The 21,428-nt window shown below is 36.5% G+C and overlaps 1 protein-coding gene across 1 annotated transcript in view; it reads right to left on the reverse strand.

Moving 5' to 3' along the window:
- cyb5r3 (cytochrome b5 reductase 3) overlaps window positions 1–19,956 on the reverse strand; it is a 38,859-nt gene extending 18,903 nt beyond the window's left edge. The window contains exons 1-8 of the mRNA XM_068717223.1: window positions 19,833–19,956; window positions 19,416–19,541; window positions 19,105–19,177; window positions 18,738–18,844; window positions 18,520–18,649; window positions 18,328–18,411; window positions 17,535–17,620; window positions 17,309–17,408 (exon numbers count right to left, since the gene is read on the reverse strand). Coding sequence (XP_068573324.1) covers window positions 17,309–17,408; window positions 17,535–17,620; window positions 18,328–18,411; window positions 18,520–18,649; window positions 18,738–18,844; window positions 19,105–19,177; window positions 19,416–19,541; window positions 19,833–19,853 — 727 coding nt within the window. The 5' untranslated portion in view covers window positions 19,854–19,956. The remainder of the gene's footprint in view (window positions 1–17,308; window positions 17,409–17,534; window positions 17,621–18,327; window positions 18,412–18,519; window positions 18,650–18,737; window positions 18,845–19,104; window positions 19,178–19,415; window positions 19,542–19,832) is intronic.
- Between the last annotated feature and the right edge of the window lie 1,472 nt (window positions 19,957–21,428).

A 21,428-nucleotide genomic window follows, 5' to 3' on the forward strand; every position in this document is an offset into this window, starting at 1 on the left:
TGCTTTCGACAGGCGAAACTATGACTGTTTTCGACAGGCTATACTATGACTGTTTTCGACATGCTATACTATGACTGTTTTTTGAGTTTTTTCGACAGGCTATACTATGACTGTTTTCGACATGCTATACTATGACCGTTTTTCTATTTTTTCGACATGCTATACTATGACTGCTTTCGACAGGCTATACTATGACTGCTTTCGACAGGCTATACTATGACTGTTTTTCACTTTTTTCGACAGGCTATACTATGACTGTTTTCGACATGCTATACTGTGACTGTTTTTTGACTTTTTTCGACATGCTATACTATGACTGTTTTTTGAGTTTTTTCGACATGCTATACTGTGACCGTTTTTCTATTTTTTCGACAGGCTATACTATGACTGCTTTCGACAGGCTATACTATGACTGTTTTCGACATGCTATACTATGACTGTTTTTCACTTTTTTCGACAGGCTATACTATGACTGTTTTCGACAGGCTATACTATGACTATTTTCGACATGCTATACTATGACTGTTTTTTGAGTTTTTTTCGACAGGCTATACTATGACCGTTTTTTACTTTTTTCAACAGGCTATACTATGACTGCTTTCAACAGGCTATACTATGACTGTTTTTCACTTTTTTCGACAGGCTATACTATGACTGCTTTTGACATGCTAAACTATGACTGTTTTCAACATGCTATACTATGACTGTTTTTCACTTTTTTCGACATGCTATACTATGACCGTTTATCACTTTTTTCGACAGGCTATACCATAACCGTTTTCGACAGGCTATACTATGACCGTTTTTTAACTTCTTCCGACATGCTATTCTATGACTGTTGTTCACTTTTTTCGACATGCTAAACTATGACTGTTTTTCACTTCTTTCTACATGCTATACTATGACCGTTTATCACTTTTTTCGACATGCTATACTATGACTGTTTTCAACAGGCTATACTATGAATGTTTTTCACTTCTTTCTACAGGCTATACTATGACTTTTTTCGACAGGCTGTACTATGACCGTTTTTCGACATGCTATACTATGACCGTTTTCGACATGCTATACTATAACCGTTTTCGACATGCTATACTATGACTGTTTTCGACATGCTATACTATAACCGTTTTCGACATGCTATACTATGACTGCTTTCGACAGGCTATACTGTGACTGTTTTTTGACTTTTTTCGACAGGCTATACTATGACCGTTTTTCTATGCTTTCGACAGGCTATACTATGACTGTTTTCGACATGCTATACTATGACTGTTTTTCACTTTTTTCGACAGGCTATACTATGACTGTTTTCAACAGGCTATACTATGACTGTTTTCGACAGGCTATACTATGACTATTTTCGACATGCTATACTATGACTGTTTTTTGAGTTTTTTCGACAGGCTATACTATGACTGTTTTCGACAGGCTATACTATGACTATTTTCGACATGCTATACTATGACTGTTTTTTGAGTTTTTTTCGACAGGCTATACTATGACCGTTTTTTACTTTTTTCAACAGGCTATACTATGACTGCTTTCAACAGGCTATACTATGACTGTTTTCGACATGCTATACTATCACTGTTTTTTGACTTTTTTCGACAGGCTATACTATGACCGTTTTTCACTTTTTTCAACAGGCTATACTATGACTGCTTTCAACATGCTACACTTTGACTGTTTTCAACATGCTATACGATGACCGTTTTTCACTTTTTTGACAGGCTATACTATGTCTCCTTTCGACAGGCTATACTATGTCTGTTTTCGACATGCTATACTATGACCGTTTTTCACTTTTTTCGACATTCTATACTATGACAACAGGGCTGCCTTTCAATCAGAGGGTCGTTGGTTCAATTCCCGGCTCCTGATCTGCTAGTCTCATGTAAATGTGTCCTTCAGCAAGACACTTAACCCCAAAATACTATTGCTATGACTTTTTTTCGACATACTATACTATGACTGTTTTTTCACTTTTCAACAGGCTATACTATGACTGTTTTCAACAGGCTATACTATGACTGTTTTCGACATGCTATACTATCACTGTTTTTTGACTTTTTTCGACATGCTATACTATGACCGTTTTTCAATTTTTTCGACAGGCTATACTATGACTGCTTTCGACAGGCTATACTATGACTGTTTTCGACATGCTATACTATGACTGTTTTTCACTTTTTTCGACAGGCTATACTATGACTGTTTTCGACAGGCTATACTATGACTATTTTCGACATGCTATACTATGACTGTTTTTTGAGCTTTTTCGACATGCTATACTATGACTGTTTTTCACTTTTTTCGACAGGCTATACTATGACTGCTTTCGACAGGCGAAACTATGACTGTTTTCGACAGGCTATACTATGACTGTTTTCGACATGCTATACTATGACTGTTTTTTGAGTTTTTTCGACAGGCTATACTATGACTGTTTTCGACATGCTATACTATGACCGTTTTTCTATTTTTTCGACATGCTATACTATGACTGCTTTCGACAGGCTATACTATGACTGCTTTCGACAGGCTATACTATGACTGTTTTTCACTTTTTTCGACAGGCTATACTATGACTGTTTTCGACATGCTATACTGTGACTGTTTTTTGACTTTTTTCGACATGCTATACTATGACTGTTTTTTGAGTTTTTTCGACATGCTATACTGTGACCGTTTTTCTATTTTTTCGACAGGCTATACTATGACTGCTTTTGACATGCTAAACTATGACTGTTTTCAACATGCTATACTATGACTGTTTTTCACTTTTTTCGACATGCTATACTATGACCGTTTATCACTTTTTTCGACAGGCTATACCATAACCGTTTTCGACAGGCTATACTATGACCGTTTTTTAACTTCTTCCGACATGCTATTCTATGACTGTTGTTCACTTTTTTCGACATGCTAAACTATGACTGTTTTTCACTTCTTTCTACATGCTATACTATGACCGTTTATCACTTTTTTCGACATGCTATACTATGACTGTTTTCAACAGGCTATACTATGAATGTTTTTCACTTCTTTCTACAGGCTATACTATGACTTTTTTCGACAGGCTGTACTATGACCGTTTTTCGACATGCTATACTATGACCGTTTTCGACATGCTATACTATAACCGTTTTCGACATGCTATACTATGACTGTTTTCGACATGCTATACTATAACCGTTTTCGACATGCTATACTATGACTGCTTTCGACAGGCTATACTGTGACTGTTTTTTGACTTTTTTCGACAGGCTATACTATGACCGTTTTTCTATGCTTTCGACAGGCTATACTATGACTGTTTTCGACATGCTATACTATGACTGTTTTTCACTTTTTTCGACAGGCTATACTATGACTGTTTTCAACAGGCTATACTATGACTGTTTTCGACAGGCTATACTATGACTATTTTCGACATGCTATACTATGACTGTTTTTTGAGTTTTTTCGACAGGCTATACTATGACTGTTTTCGACAGGCTATACTATGACTATTTTCGACATGCTATACTATGACTGTTTTTTGAGTTTTTTTCGACAGGCTATACTATGACCGTTTTTTACTTTTTTCAACAGGCTATACTATGACTGCTTTCAACAGGCTATACTATGACTGTTTTCGACATGCTATACTATCACTGTTTTTTGACTTTTTTCGACAGGCTATACTATGACCGTTTTTCACTTTTTTCAACAGGCTATACTATGACTGCTTTCAACATGCTACACTTTGACTGTTTTCAACATGCTATACGATGACCGTTTTTCACTTTTTTGACAGGCTATACTATGTCTCCTTTCGACAGGCTATACTATGTCTGTTTTCGACATGCTATACTATGACCGTTTTTCACTTTTTTCGACATTCTATACTATGACAACAGGGCTGCCTTTCAATCAGAGGGTCGTTGGTTCAATTCCCGGCTCCTGATCTGCTAGTCTCATGTAAATGTGTCATTCAGCAAGACACTTAACCCCAAAATACTATTGCTATGACTTTTTTTCGACATACTATACTATGACTGTTTTTTCACTTTTCAACAGGCTATACTATGACTGTTTTCAACAGGCTATACTATGACTGTTTTCGACATGCTATACTATCACTGTTTTTTGACTTTTTTCGACATGCTATACTATGACCGTTTTTCAATTTTTTCGACAGGCTATACTATGACTGCTTTCGACAGGCTATACTATGACTGTTTTCGACATGCTATACTATGACTGTTTTTCACTTTTTTCGACAGGCTATACTATGACTGTTTTCGACAGGCTATACTATGACTATTTTCGACATGCTATACTATGACTGTTTTTTGAGCTTTTTCGACATGCTATACTATGACTGTTTTTCACTTTTTTCGACAGGCTATACTATGACTGCTTTCGACAGGCGAAACTATGACTGTTTTCGACAGGCTATACTATGACTGTTTTCGACATGCTATACTATGACTGTTTTTTGAGTTTTTTCGACAGGCTATACTATGACTGTTTTCGACATGCTATACTATGACCGTTTTTCTATTTTTTCGACATGCTATACTATGACTGCTTTCGACAGGCTATACTATGACTGCTTTCGACAGGCTATACTATGACTGTTTTTCACTTTTTTCGACAGGCTATACTATGACTGTTTTCGACATGCTATACTGTGACTGTTTTTTGACTTTTTTCGACATGCTATACTATGACTGTTTTTTGAGTTTTTTCGACATGCTATACTGTGACCGTTTTTCTATTTTTTCGACAGGCTATACTATGACTGCTTTCGACAGGCTATACTATGACTGTTTTCGACATGCTATACTATGACTGTTTTTCACTTTTTTCGACAGGCTATACTATGACTGTTTTCAACAGGCTATACTATGACTGCTTTCAACAGGCTATACTATGACTGTTTTCGACATGCTATACTATGACCGTTTTTCACTTTTTTCGACATGCTATACTGTGACCGTTTTTCACTTTTTTCGACAGGCTATACTATGACTGTTTTCGACAGGCTATACTATGACTATTTTCGACATGCTATACTATGACTGTTTTTTGAGTTTTTTTCGACAGGCTATACTATGACCGTTTTTTACTTTTTTCAACAGGCTATACTATGACTGCTTTCAACAGGCTATACTATGACTGTTTTTCACTTTTTTCGACAGGCTATACTATGACTGCTTTCGACAGGCTATACTATGACTGTTTTCGACATGCTATACTATGACTGTTTTTCACTTTTTTCGACAGGCTATACTATGACTGTTTTCGACAGGCTATACTATGACTGCTTTCAACAGGCTATACTATGACTGTTTTCGACATGCTATACTATGACCGTTTTTCACTTTTTTCGACATGCTATACTGTGACCGTTTTTCACTTTTTTCGACAGGCTATACTATGACTGTTTTCGACAGGCTATACTATGACTGTTTTTTGAGTTTTTTCGACAGGCTATACTATGACCGTTTTTTACTTTTTTCAACAGGCTATACTATGACTGCTTTCAACAGGCTATACTATGACTGTTTTTCACTTTTTTCGACAGGCTATACTATGACTGCTTTCGACAGGCTATACTATGACTGTTTTCGACATGCTATACTATGACTGTTTTTCACTTTTTTCGACAGGCTATACTATGACTGCTTTCGACAGGCTATACTATGACTGTTTTCGACATGCTATACTATGACTGTTTTTCACTTTTTTCGACAGGCTATACTATGACTGTTTTCGACAGGCTATACTATGACTGCTTTCAACAGGCTATACTATGACTGTTTTCGACATGCTATACTATGACCGTTTTTCACTTTTTTCGACATGCTATACTGTGACCGTTTTTCACTTTTTTCGACAGGCTATACTATGACTGCTTTCAACAGGCTATACTATGACTGTTTTTCACTTTTTTCGACAGGCTATACTATGACTGCTTTCGACAGGCTATACTATGACTGTTTTCGACATGCTATACTATGACTGTTTTTCACTTTTTTCGACAGGCTATACTATGACTGTTTTCGACAGGCTATACTATGACTGCTTTCAACAGGCTATACTATGACTGTTTTCGACAGGCTATACTATGACTATTTTCGACATGCTATACTATGACTGTTTTTTGAGTTTTTTCGACAGGCTATACTATGACTGTTTTCGACAGGCTATACTATGACTATTTTCGACATGCTATACTATGACTGTTTTTTGAGTTTTTTTCGACAGGCTATACTATGACCGTTTTTTACTTTTTTCAACAGGCTATACTATGACTGCTTTCAACAGGCTATACTATGACTGTTTTCGACATGCTATACTATCACTGTTTTTTGACTTTTTTCGACAGGCTATACTATGACCGTTTTTCACTTTTTTCAACAGGCTATACTATGACTGCTTTCAACATGCTACACTTTGACTGTTTTCAACATGCTATACGATGACCGTTTTTCACTTTTTTGACAGGCTATACTATGTCTCCTTTCGACAGGCTATACTATGTCTGTTTTCGACATGCTATACTATGACCGTTTTTCACTTTTTTCGACATTCTATACTATGACAACAGGGCTGCCTTTCAATCAGAGGGTCGTTGGTTCAATTCCCGGCTCCTGATCTGCTAGTCTCATGTAAATGTGTCCTTCAGCAAGACACTTAACCCCAAAATACTATTGCTATGACTTTTTTTCGACATACTATACTATGACTGTTTTTTCACTTTTCAACAGGCTATACTATGACTGTTTTCAACAGGCTATACTATGACTGTTTTCGACATGCTATACTATCACTGTTTTTTGACTTTTTTCGACATGCTATACTATGACCGTTTTTCAATTTTTTCGACAGGCTATACTATGACTGCTTTCGACAGGCTATACTATGACTGTTTTCGACATGCTATACTATGACTGTTTTTCACTTTTTTCGACAGGCTATACTATGACTGTTTTCGACAGGCTATACTATGACTATTTTCGACATGCTATACTATGACTGTTTTTTGAGCTTTTTCGACATGCTATACTATGACTGTTTTTCACTTTTTTCGACAGGCTATACTATGACTGCTTTCGACAGGCGAAACTATGACTGTTTTCGACAGGCTATACTATGACTGTTTTCGACATGCTATACTATGACTGTTTTTTGAGTTTTTTCGACAGGCTATACTATGACTGTTTTCGACATGCTATACTATGACCGTTTTTCTATTTTTTCGACATGCTATACTATGACTGCTTTCGACAGGCTATACTATGACTGCTTTCGACAGGCTATACTATGACTGTTTTTCACTTTTTTCGACAGGCTATACTATGACTGTTTTCGACATGCTATACTGTGACTGTTTTTTGACTTTTTTCGACATGCTATACTATGACTGTTTTTTGAGTTTTTTCGACATGCTATACTGTGACCGTTTTTCTATTTTTTCGACAGGCTATACTATGACTGCTTTCGACAGGCTATACTATGACTGTTTTCGACATGCTATACTATGACTGTTTTTCACTTTTTTCGACAGGCTATACTATGACTGTTTTCAACAGGCTATACTATGACTGCTTTCAACAGGCTATACTATGACTGTTTTCGACATGCTATACTATGACCGTTTTTCACTTTTTTCGACATGCTATACTGTGACCGTTTTTCACTTTTTTCGACAGGCTATACTATGACTGTTTTCGACAGGCTATACTATGACTATTTTCGACATGCTATACTATGACTGTTTTTTGAGTTTTTTTCGACATGCTATACTATGACTGTTTTTTGAGTTTTTTCGACATGCTATACTGTGACCGTTTTTCTATTTTTTCGACAGGCTATACTATGACTGCTTTCGACAGGCTATACTATGACTGTTTTCGACATGCTATACTATGACTGTTTTTCACTTTTTTCGACAGGCTATACTATGACTGTTTTCGACATGCTATACTATGACCGTTTTTCACTTTTTTCGACATGCTATACTGTGACCGTTTTTCACTTTTTTCGACAGGCTATACTATGACTGTTTTCGACAGGCTATACTATGACTATTTTCGACATGCTATACTATGACTGTTTTTTGAGTTTTTTTCGACAGGCTATACTATGACCGTTTTTTACTTTTTTCAACAGGCTATACTATGACTGCTTTCAACAGGCTATACTATGACTGTTTTTCACTTTTTTCGACAGGCTATACTATGACTGCTTTCGACAGGCTATACTATGACTGTTTTCGACATGCTATACTATGACTGTTTTTCACTTTTTTCGACAGGCTATACTATGACTGTTTTCGACAGGCTATACTATGACTGCTTTCAACAGGCTATACTATGACTGTTTTCGACATGCTATACTATGACCGTTTTTCACTTTTTTCGACATGCTATACTGTGACCGTTTTTCACTTTTTTCGACAGGCTATACTATGACTGTTTTCGACAGGCTATACTATGACTATTTTCGACATGCTATACTATGACTGTTTTTTGAGTTTTTTCGACAGGCTATACTATGACCGTTTTTTACTTTTTTCAACAGGCTATACTATGACTGCTTTCAACAGGCTATACTATGACTGTTTTTCACTTTTTTCGACAGGCTATACTATGACTGCTTTCGACAGGCTATACTATGACTGTTTTCGACATGCTAAACTATGACTGTTTTCAACAGGCTATATTATGACTGTTTTTCACTTCTTTCTACATGCTATACTATGAATGTTTTTCACTTCTTTCTACAGCTATACTATGACCGTTTTTCATCTTTTTCCACAGGCTATACTATGACTTCTTTCGACATGCTATACAATGAATGTTTTTCACTTTTTTCGGCAGGCTATATATACTATAACCGTTTTTGACAGGCTATACTATGACCGGTTTTCGACATAATATACTATGACCGTTTTTTTAACTTCTTCCGACATGCTATTCTATGACTGTTTTTCACTGTTTTCGACATGCTAAACTATGACTGTTTTCAACAGGCTATATTATGACTGTTTTTCACTTCTTTCTACATGCTATACTATGAATGTTTTTCACTTCTTTCTACAGGCTATACTATAACCGTTTTCGACATGCTATACTATAACCGTTTATCACTTTTTTCCACATCCTACACTATGACCGTTTTTCATCTTTTTCCACAGGCTATACTACGACCGTTTTTCACTTTTTTCGACATGCTAAACTATGACTGTTTTCAACAGGCTATACTATGACTGTTTTCGACATGCTATATTATGACCGTTTTTAAATTTTTTCGACAGGCTATACTATAACTGTTTTCGACATAATATACTACAATTGTTTTTTGACTTTTTCGACATGCTATACTATGACTGTTTTTCACTTTTTTCGGCAGGCTATATTGTGACTGTTTTCGACAGGCTATACTGTGACTGTTTTTCACTTCTTTCTACATGCTATACTATGAATGTTTTTCACTTCTTTCTACAGCTATACTATGACCGTTTTTCATCTTTTTCCACAGGCTATACTATGACTTCTTTCGACATGCTATACAATGAATGTTTTTCACTTTTTTCGGCAGGCTATATATACTATAACCGTTTTTGACAGGCTATACTATGACCGGTTTTCGACATAATATACTATGACCGTTTTTTTAACTTCTTCCGACATGCTATTCTATGACTGTTTTTCACTGTTTTCGACATGCTAAACTATGACTGTTTTCAACAGGCTATATTATGACTGTTTTTCACTTCTTTCTACATGCTATACTATGAATGTTTTTGACTTCTTTCTACAGGCTATACTATAACCGTTTTCGACATGCTATACTATAACCGTTTATCACTTTTTTCCACATCCTACACTATGACCGTTTTTCATCTTTTTCCACAGGCTATACTATGACTGCTTTCGACATGCTAAACTATGACTGTTTTCAACATGCTATACTATGAATGTTTTTCACTTGTTTCTACATGCTACACTATGACCGTTTTTAAATTTTTTCGACAGGCTATACTATAACTGTTTTCGACATAATATACTACAATTGTTTTTTGACTTTTTCGACATGCTATACTATGACTGTTTTTCACTTTTTTCGGCAGGCTATATTGTGACTGTTTTCGACAGGCTATACTGTGACTGTTTTCAACATGCTATACTATGAATGTTTTTCACTTTTTTCTACATGCTATACTATGACCGTTTATCACTTTTTTCGACAGGCTATACTATGACCGTTTTTTAACTTCTTTCGACATGCTAAACTATGACTGTTTTCAACATGCTATACTATGAATGTTTTTCACTTTTTTCGGCAGGCTATATATACTATAACCGTTTTCGACAGGCTATACTATGACCGGTTTTCGACATAATATACTATGACCGTTATTTTAACTTCTTCCGACATGCTAAACTATGACTGTTTTCAACATGCTATACTATGAATGTTTTTCACTTTTTTCGGCAGGCTATATATACTATAACCGTTTTCGACAGGCTATACTATGACCGGTTTTCGACATAATATACTATGACCGTTTTTTTAACTTCTTCCGACATGCTATACTATGACTGTTTTTCACTTTTTTCGACATGCTATACTATGACCGTTTATCACTTTTTTCGACAGGCTATACCATAACCGTTTTCGACAGGCTATACTATGACCGTTTTTTAACTTCTTCCGACATGCTATTCTATGACTGTTGTTCACTTTTTTCGACATGCTAAACTATGACTGTTTTTCACTTCTTTCTACATGCTATACTATGACCGTTTATCACTTTTTTCGACATGCTATACTATGACTGTTTTCAACAGGCTATACTATGAATGTTTTTCACTTCTTTCTACAGGCTATACTATGACTTTTTTCGACAGGCTGTACTATGACCGTTTTTCGACATGCTATACTATGACCGTTTTCGACATGCTATACTATAACCGTTTTCGACATGCTATACTATGACTGTTTTCGACATGCTATACTATAACCGTTTTCGACATGCTATACTATGACTGCTTTCGACAGGCTATACTGTGACTGTTTTTTGACTTTTTTCGACATGCTATACTATGACTGTTTTCGACATGCTATACTGTGACTGTTTTTTGACTTTTTTCGACATGCTATACTGTGACCGTTTTTCACTTTTTTCGACAGGCTATACTATGACTGTTTTCGACAGGCTATACTATGACCGTTTTTCTATGCTTTCGACAGGCTATACTATGACTGTTTTCGACATGCTATACTATGACTGTTTTTCACTTTTTTCGACAGGCTATACTATGACTGTTTTCAACAGGCTATACTATGACTGTTTTCGACAGGCTATACTATGACTATTTTCGACATGCTATACTATGACTGTTTTTTGAGTTTTTTCAACATGCTATACTATGACCGTTTTTCACTATTTTCGACATGCTATACTATGACTGTTTTTTGAGTTTTTTCGACAGGCTATACTATGACTGTTTTCGACAGGCTATACTATGACTATTTTCGACATGCTATACTATGACTGTTTTTTGAGTTTTTTTCGACAGGCTATACTATGACCGTTTTTTACTTTTTTCAACAGGCTATACTATGACTGCTTTCAACAGGCTATACTATGACTGTTTTCGACATGCTATACTATCACTGTTTTTTGACTTTTTTCGACAGGCTATACTATGACCGTTTTTCACTTTTTTCAACAGGCTATACTATGACTGCTTTCAACATGCTACACTTTGACTGTTTTCAACATGCTATACGATGACCGTTTTTCACTTTTTTCGACAGGCTATACTATGTCTCCTTTCGACAGGCTATACTATGTCTGTTTTCGACATGCTATACTATGACCGTTTTTCACTTTTTTCGACATTCTATACTATGACAACAGGGCTGCCTTTCAATCAGAGGGTCGTTGGTTCAATTCCCGGCTCCTGATCTGCTAGTCTCATGTAAATGTGTCCTTCAGCAAGACACTTAACCCCAAAATACTATTGCTATGACTTTTTTTCGACATACTATACTATGACTGTTTTTTCACTTTTCAACAGGCTATACTATGACTGTTTTCAACAGGCTATACTATGACTGTTTTCGACATGCTATACTATCACTGTTTTTTGACTTTTTTCGACATGCTATACTATGACCGTTTTTCAATTTTTTCGACAGGCTATACTATGACTGCTTTCGACAGGCTATACTATGACTGTTTTCGACATGCTATACTATGACTGTTTTTCACTTTTTTCGACAGGCTATACTATGACTGTTTTCGACAGGCTATACTATGACTGTTTTCGACAGGCTATACTATGACTATTTTCGACATGCTATACTATGACTGTTTTTTGAGCTTTTTCGACATGCTATACTATGACTGTTTTTCACTTTTTTCGACAGGCTATACTATGACTGCTTTCGACAGGCGAAACTATGACTGTTTTCGACAGGCTATACTATGACTGTTTTCGACATGCTATACTATGACTGTTTTTTGAGTTTTTTCGACAGGCTATACTATGACTGTTTTCAACATGCTATACTATGACCGTTTTTCTATTTTTTCGACATGCTATACTATGACTGCTTTCGACAGGCTATACTATGACTGCTTTCGACAGGCTATACTATGACTGTTTTTCACTTTTTTCAACAGGCTATACTATGACTGTTTTCGACATGCTATACTATGACCGTTTTTCACTTTTTTCGACATGCTATACTGTGACCGTTTTTCACTTTTTTCGACAGGCTATACTATGACTGCTTTCGACAGGCTATACTATGACTGTTTTCGACATGCTATACTATGACTGTTTTTCACTTTTTTCAACAGGCTATACTATGACTGCTTTCAACAGGCTATACTATGACTGTTTTTCACTTTTTTCGACAGGCTATACTATGACTGCTTTCGACAGGCTATACTATGACTGTTTTCGACATGCTATACTATGACTGTTTTTCACTTTTTTCGACAGGCTATACTATGACTGTTTTCGACAGGCTATACTATGACTGCTTTCAACAGGCTATACTATGACTGTTTTCGACATGCTATACTATGACCGTTTTTCACTTTTTTCGACATGCTATACTGTGACCGTTTTTCACTTTTTTCGACAGGCTATACTATGACTGTTTTCGACAGGCTATACTATGACTATTTTCGACATGCTATACTATGACTGTTTTTTGAGTTTTTTCGACAGGCTATACTATGACCGTTTTTTACTTTTTTCAACAGGCTATACTATGACTGCTTTCAACAGGCTATACTATGACTGTTTTTCACTTTTTTCGACAGGCTATACTATGACTGCTTTCGACAGGCTATACTATGACTGTTTTCGACATGCTATACTATGACTGTTTTTCACTTTTTTCGACAGGCTATACTATGACTGTTTTCGACAGGCTATACTATGACTGCTTTCAACAGGCTATACTATGACTGTTTTCGACATGCTATACTATGACCGTTTTTCACTTTTTTCGACATGCTATACTGTGACCGTTTTTCACTTTTTTCGACAGGCTATACTGTGACTGTTTTCGACATGCTATACTATCACTGTTTTTTGACTTTTTTCGACATGCTATACTATGACCGTTTTTCAATTTTTTCGACATGCTATACTATGACTGTTTTTCACTTTTTTCGACAGGCTATACTATGACTGTTTTCGACAGGCTATACTATGACTGTTTTCGACAGGCTATACTATGACTATTTTCGACATGCTATACTATGACTGTTTTTTGAGCTTTTTCGACATGCTATACTATGACTGTTTTTCACTTTTTTCGACAGGCTATACTATGACTGCTTTCGACAGGCGAAACTATGACTGTTTTCGACAGGCTATACTATGACTGTTTTCAACATGCTATACTATGACCGTTTTTCTATTTTTTCGACATGCTATACTATGACTGCTTTCGACAGGCTATACTATGACTGTTTTTCACTTTTTACTACAGGCTATACTATGACTGTTTTCGACATGCTATACTGTGACCGTTTTTCACTTTTTTCGACAGGCTATACTATGACTGTTTTCAACATGCTATACTATGACCGTTTTTCAATTTTTTCGACAGGCTATACTATGACTGCTTTCGACAGGCTATACTATGTCTGTTTTCGACATGCTATACTATGACCGTTTTTCACTTTTTTCGACATTCTATACTTTGACAGCAGGGCTGCCTTTCAATCAGAGGGTCGTTGGTTCAATCCCCGGCTCCTGATCTGCTAGTCTCATGTAAATGTGTCCTTCAGCAAGACACTTAACCCCAAAATACTATTGCTATGACTTTTTTTCGACATACTATACTATGACTGTTTTTTCACTTTTCAACAGGCTATACTATGACTGTTTTCAACAGGCTATACTATGACTGTTTTCGACATGCTATACTATCACTGTTTTTTGACTTTTTTCGACATGCTATACTATGACCGTTTTTCAATTTTTTCGACAGGCTATACTATGACTGCTTTCGACAGGCTATACTATGACTGTTTTCGACATGCTATACTATGACTGTTTTTCACTTTTTTCGACAGGCTATACTATGACTGTTTTCGACAGGCTATACTATGACCGTTTTTTTAACTTCTTCCGACATGCTATTCTATGACTGTTTTTCACTTTTTTCGACAGGCTATACTATGACTGCTTTCGACATGCTAAACTATGACTGTTTTCAACAGGCTATACTATGAATGTTTTTCACTTCTTTCTACAGGCTATACTATGACTTTTTTCGACAGGCTATACTATGACCATTTTTCGACATGCTATACTATGACCGTTTTCGACATGCTATACTATAACCGTTTTCGACATGCTATACTATGACTGTTTTCGACATGCTATACTATAACCGTTTTCGACAGGCTATACTATGACTGCTTTTTAACTTCTTCCGACATGCTATTCTATGACTGTTTTTCACTTTTTTCGACATGCTAAACTATGACTTTTTTCGACAGGCTATACTATGACCGTTTTTCAACAGGCTATACTATAATCGTTTTCGACATGCTATACTATGACCGTTTTCGACATGCTATACTATAACCGTTTTCAACAGGCTATATTATGACTGTTTTCGACATGCTAAACTATGAATGTTTTTCACTTCTTTCTACAGGCTATACTATGACTTTTTTCAACATGCTACACTATGACCATTTTTCATCTTTTTCCACAGGCTGTACTATGACTGCTTTCGACATGCTAAACTATGACTGTTTTCAACATGCTATACTATGAATGTTTTTCACTTGTTTCTACATGCTACACTATGACCGTTTTTAAATTTTTTCGACAGGCTATACTATAACTGTTTTCGACATAATATACTACGATTGTTTTTTGACTTTTTTCGACATGCTATACTATGACTGTTTTTCACTTTTTTCGGCAGGCTATACTATGACTGTTTTCGACAGGCTATACTGTGACTGTTTTCAACATGCTATACTATGACTGTTTTCAACATGCTATACTATGACTGTTTTCAACATGCTATACTATGACTGTTTTTCACTTTTTTCGACAGGCTATACTATGACTGTTTTCAACAGGCTATATTATGACTGTTTTTTGAATTTTTTCGACATTCTACACTATGACGGTTTTTAAATTTTTTCGACAGGCTATACTATGACGGTTTTTAAATTTTTTCGACAGGCTATACTATGACTGTTTTCGACAGGCTATACTATGACCGTTTTCGACAGACTATACTATGAATGTTTTTCACTTCTTTCGACATGCTATACTATGACTTTTTTCGACATGCTATTCTATGACTGTTTTTCACTTTTTTCGACATGCTAAACTATGACTGTTTTTCACTTCTTTCTACATGCTATACTATGACCGTTTATCACTTTTTTCCACAGGCTATACTATGACTGCTTTCGACATGCTATACAATGAATGTTTTTCACTTTTTTCGACATGCTATACTATGACTGTTTTCAACAGGCTATACTATGAATGTTTTTCACTTCTTTCTACAGGCTATACTATGACTTTTTTCGACAGGCTATACTATGACCGTTTTTCGACATGCTATACTATGACCGTTTTCGACATGCTATACTATAACCGTTTTCGACATGCTATACTATGACTGTTTTCGACATGCTATACTATAACCGTTTTCGACAGGCTATACTATGACTGCTTTCGACATAATATACTATGACTGTTTTTTAACTTCTTCCGACATGCTATTCTATGACTGTTTTTCACTTTTTTCGACATGCTAAACTATGACTTTTTTCGACATTCTATACTATGACCGTTTTTAAATTTTTTCGACAGGCTATACTATGACCGTTTTTAAATTTTTTCGACAGGCTATACTATGACTGTTTTTTGACTTTTTTCGACATGCTATACTATGAATGTTTTTCACTTTTTTCGACAGGCTATACTATGACTGTTTTCAACATGCTATCCTATGACTGCTTTCGACAGGCTATACTATGACTGTTTTCAACATGCTATACTATGACCGTTTTTCACTTTTTTCGACATGCTATTCTATGACTGTTTTTCACTTCTTTCTACATGCTATACTATGAATGTTTTTCACTTTTTTCGACAGGCTATACTATGACTGTTTTCGACATGCTATACTATGACTGTTTATTGACTTTTTTCGACATGCTATACTATGACCGTTTTTCAGTTTTTCCGACAGGCTATACTATGACTGTTTTTGACAGGCTATACTATGACTTTTTTCAACATACTATACTATGAATTTTTGTAACTCTTTTGAGATGTTTCGATGTATTCTTGCCGCTTGCATTGAAAGCGCTACAATGGACCAGCAACGGCTGATTGGTGAAGATGAAATGAGTAGTTTTCCATGATGATAAACTGATTAGTTTGGGAGTTTTGAACTTACTCTGGCAAAACAAGCAGTTTGAAGACATTACCGTGGGTTCTTGGAACTTGTCATATAAAACACATTATACTATTTTCTGACATTCTACAGACCAAATTACTAGCCAGTTAATTTAGAAAATAACCGACTTAAATCAGTAATAAAAATGTGTGTTAGTTAATGCCCTAAATACAAATACATGGGAAATAACATCACAGGTATAAATGAGCTGATGGTGTGGACAAGTGGTTACAGAGCCAGAAAATCACAACTTCCTGTTGACCAATACCTGCTCTGCATGGTAGCATTTAATACACAAGATGTCAGGGGGACAAGAAAGTAACCTCACCTTCAGGTGCTCTGTCCAGGGTGAACCACAGCTTGAACCGGTCCGGGTTGTTGACCTGGATCTCTTCCAATTCAGGCCGTAACAAGATGTCTTTCTCAGTCTGTGACAGGACAGGAAGAACCAAGTTTCAGCACTCTATGCTCCACCTCTGTTTACACAATTACACAGGAAAACAAATAACTCTTTCACAATACGTCATCATGTGATCCTGGCTGATGAAACTGACCTGGTTTGCAAACAGCAGGTAACACACTGTCTGGTCCTGTGGATCCTTCATCACAGCTGTGATGAGCTGCAACATGGGAGTGATCCCTGGAAGAAAAACAGAAAAGAGGCTTCAGACTTGGAATTACCTTCAATACACAAACAATAAGTGGCACAAATTATGTGGTCATCTGCATGTCCCTTGGTTCCAAAGAACAAATGTCTTACAGTGAAAAAGTATTCCTCTATAACACATATTTGTGACTAGAATAAGCAACAAGTTGAAATACGTACATGTTCAGTCTGCTTCATAAGGACTGTGTGGGTGTTGTTTAATCAGATATGACTGAGCGAACAACTTAGCTGAACCTCTATCACTTCAAACCAGTAAGAATAAGATAAGCCTTTCAAAAAAATATAAAATACAGGGTCATGAGAGTGCGGAAACTGGGTGGCGGGGTGGATTTTTGATTGATAATGAAAATAATCGTTATTAAAAACGAAATCCTTATTCAGATGCCATTTGCAGCGAGACTTCAGGTGTTCTACGAGGGACAAACATGCATCTATAATACAGTGGAGGAGGCTGGTAAGGCCATGGCAGCATGAGGATTACAAGTGTTGGTTGTTAAAACTGCTAATAAATCGATGGAGAGAATTAAACATCTAACATGACAATCGGGCCTGTAGGAGGACCCAGGAGAGGTAGTAACCAAGATGGAACAAGGGACATTAAGGTGAAGAGAAACTATGGTTTAAGGCCATCAACTAACTAACTGAGACTTTTAAAAGATGAGTCTAGAAGTTTCCCTTACCTGTCCCTCCAGCAATCATGCCAACATGTTTAGCTGTCTTGGTGTCAGCTGGGGACTTTTTATCTGCTTGAATGTCAAAAACACCTGTGGAGAAAAAAAAAGTTACAATAATCAGATCCATCAGCTGCAGCTCAATTACAAACTGTGCATCTTTTCACCAACTGTATTAGGACACGAGGGTATGTTGCTCACCTTTGCCTTTGTAAACGATGAGACCACTGGGTCCTCTGAAATCAATAGTGTCGTTGATCCTGAGGCTCTCCAAGTACTGACTCATCTTCCCTCCCTCTGGGAACTTAGGGTTGACATCTTTAAAGTAAATCTGTTGACAAGGGGCAACAAAAGAAAGAGGTTTAGAAAAATATAACAACACTTATAGATAACAGAAACAACTTTTCATCTGGCTGTACCTTCACCACTAAGTCCACATAGCCCTTATCATCATCACTGGACACCGGCGTATACGGACGGACGACCAGCTTCCCGTCTATTCTCGCAGACAAATAGATATGCTGCCCTGGAGAGGAAAACACAGAATTTATGTTTATTTTAAATATTAATATATGTCCACTGCTCTCGGTATCATCCGACTACATTACTCATTTGTGTAATGATATATTATCTAATTCCTTGGCACTATGTTTTGTCTTTGTGTTCTTATACATGCTACTTGATATTGAAACAGCAGTCCCTCTCATAATGACTAGGACTACTGCTTGTAGTCATAATAATAATATGTTAATTATTGATATTGATTGAATGAGGTCACATACTAACCGATAGGGAGACCGAGGATGTGTTCAGGGGTAGGCAGGGCAAAGCGGAACTTCCTTGTGTCATGGCTGACAATCTGCACAAAAAAAACAAAATACACAGGAGTTTATCAGAAAAAAAAAAGCATGCCAATACCAATGCAGAGAGCAAAGGTGGTACTTGCAAACAGATGATTTTGCAGGAGATGTGTCAAATAGTAGTTTTTGGACATGCTGCCACAGTTTAGGGCAGTTTCCACTTGATTCATTCCAACATTGTTTTTGCAAATAAAAAAAAAAGTTCAGGTTTTATAAAGTGATATTGAACCTGGTTACCTGTTTGTCCAACAGCCGCAGTGCATACTTGATGTTGGGGTCCTCTAAGGTGAGGGCTGGTCTCCTCTTTCGGAAGAGAAGTCTGAAGATCAAGTTGACGATGCTGTCAAATCCACCTCGGATCAACTGCAATAAAAAGGTCCAAAAAAACGAGAGAATGAGTCAGACCACCAGCTAGCATTAGCTATCAAACGTCTGAGACCTCTGTGGGGCGTTGTTTCACTCGAGTCAAGCCATTTTTGTTTAATCCATAACAGGAGAAATGAGTCATAGACATGTCTGTGGGCAGGGCCCCACCAACTTGGATCAGGAAAACTAACTTAGTGTTACATGTTAGCTAGTGTTAGCCTAAGCTAACGCAATGGAGTTAAGCTCAAACAAACAAAACCTGGCAACTTCTCACTAAGTTGTACTTACACCAATGATGTAGGACAGCATTTTCTGTCAGTTTTGGCAACTGTAGGGTTGTTCGACAATGCAGAAAGCAGCACCAGATGAGTTTACTGCAACTGCGACTGTCAGTGTCATGCAAGGTTGTCAAGCTCAGGCTAGTTAGATCATATATACTCATCCGGTCACTGTTTTTAAAAATAAAAGCATTAAATCGTTGAAAAAAAATGCGTACATTTCTTTAAATTACACCCAAAAAGCCATTTATACAAACTATTTTATTTAATGACAAATAAGCTGCAGTTTTTATTTGTTTATATACCCTGAAACAATACGGACTTGACATTTTTTCAACTGATAAACACAACTTCCGGTATGAGAACGGCTAATGTTAGCTAACTTGTCGAAGCTAAAGCTCAATCGTCACTTCCACATGGCAGGCCTGGATTTCCAGAATAAAACTAATAAATAAATTAAATGATATAACGGAAACGCCTGGACTTCTTAGAATAAAAGTCCACAATTAACAGTTGGCATAAAAACAAGTGCATGAGGAGTGTTACGAGGCCAAACATGAGGGGTAAATTACTGCTCTGCTCAGACAAAAATGTAATTTCTATGTATGTTTGTCATAAAGTACCTAGCTACAGTACCTATGCTTCATAATTGCATCTTGTTTTTGAGGATATACCTGTTCTAGGCATCTGTTTTGTCTTGTTCAAGTAAGAAACTGAACAAAATATATGGTTTTCCACAGAACTTTACTGACAGCATATTCCAGGTATAGTTTGCTCTCTATTACTTAAGCCTTCTCACTCCCACTGACAGGGCAGTTGGTATAAACTCATTCTGTGCAGCCAAATTCTGTAAGCCATAAAAGTCTTATGTTTGAATATTTCATTCAGTAGAAACTAAACATAATATTGCTTCAACAAAAATGCTGATAAAGAATATAATATATAATACATTTTGAAGCTATATAAAGGGTAAATGAAGGGAAACTGGATTTTAAGGGGTTTAATTACATTATATACTGATGAGTCGTTTTGCCTTTAACACCCAAATGAGCTTCATTTCAAGACAGCATCCTAAAATCTATAAAACTACAACCCCAGGGTGCTCTCATCATCGAATTCACTCCTCAAATCAATGTGACGTCATCCATTTGGTGGGAGGACAAACCTGTCCCTGTTTTCTGGCTCTGGTAGACATCATCGAATATTCCCTAATAGAAATTGATCTGTGTATAAAGCAAAATGGAAAACATAATCTTTTTTTTCTTTGTGTCATTGTTGTGCTCATACACCGTGGCGTGCTCCGCTGTGTCCTTTAGATGGCAGTAGTGGCCTTGTTAAAAGGCTGGTGTGGATGTTTCACAGCCACGACAAAGTGTTAAGAAGCAAACATCATCATTAAAAGTAGAATTTGTCACGCAGACACTTCTTCTTGATGTGACAGGAGGTATACGTGCAGGAGCAGTGACTCATTCTTCTTCTGCCAATCAATACTAGCACTGTAGTGAAAGTAATAAAGGTTGATTTTGTTATTAAAGCTACTATTAGAGGCAGTCACAGCCTCTTAAATGAACGCAACTGAAAACACGACATGATACGCTTCTGTATC

Source organism: Cebidichthys violaceus, unplaced genomic scaffold, assembly GCF_023349555.1.
Source record: "Cebidichthys violaceus isolate CVI_PGR_0920_01 unplaced genomic scaffold, fCebVio1.0.p SCAF_21, whole genome shotgun sequence".
Classification (NCBI taxonomy): domain Eukaryota; kingdom Metazoa; phylum Chordata; class Actinopteri; order Perciformes; family Stichaeidae; genus Cebidichthys; species Cebidichthys violaceus.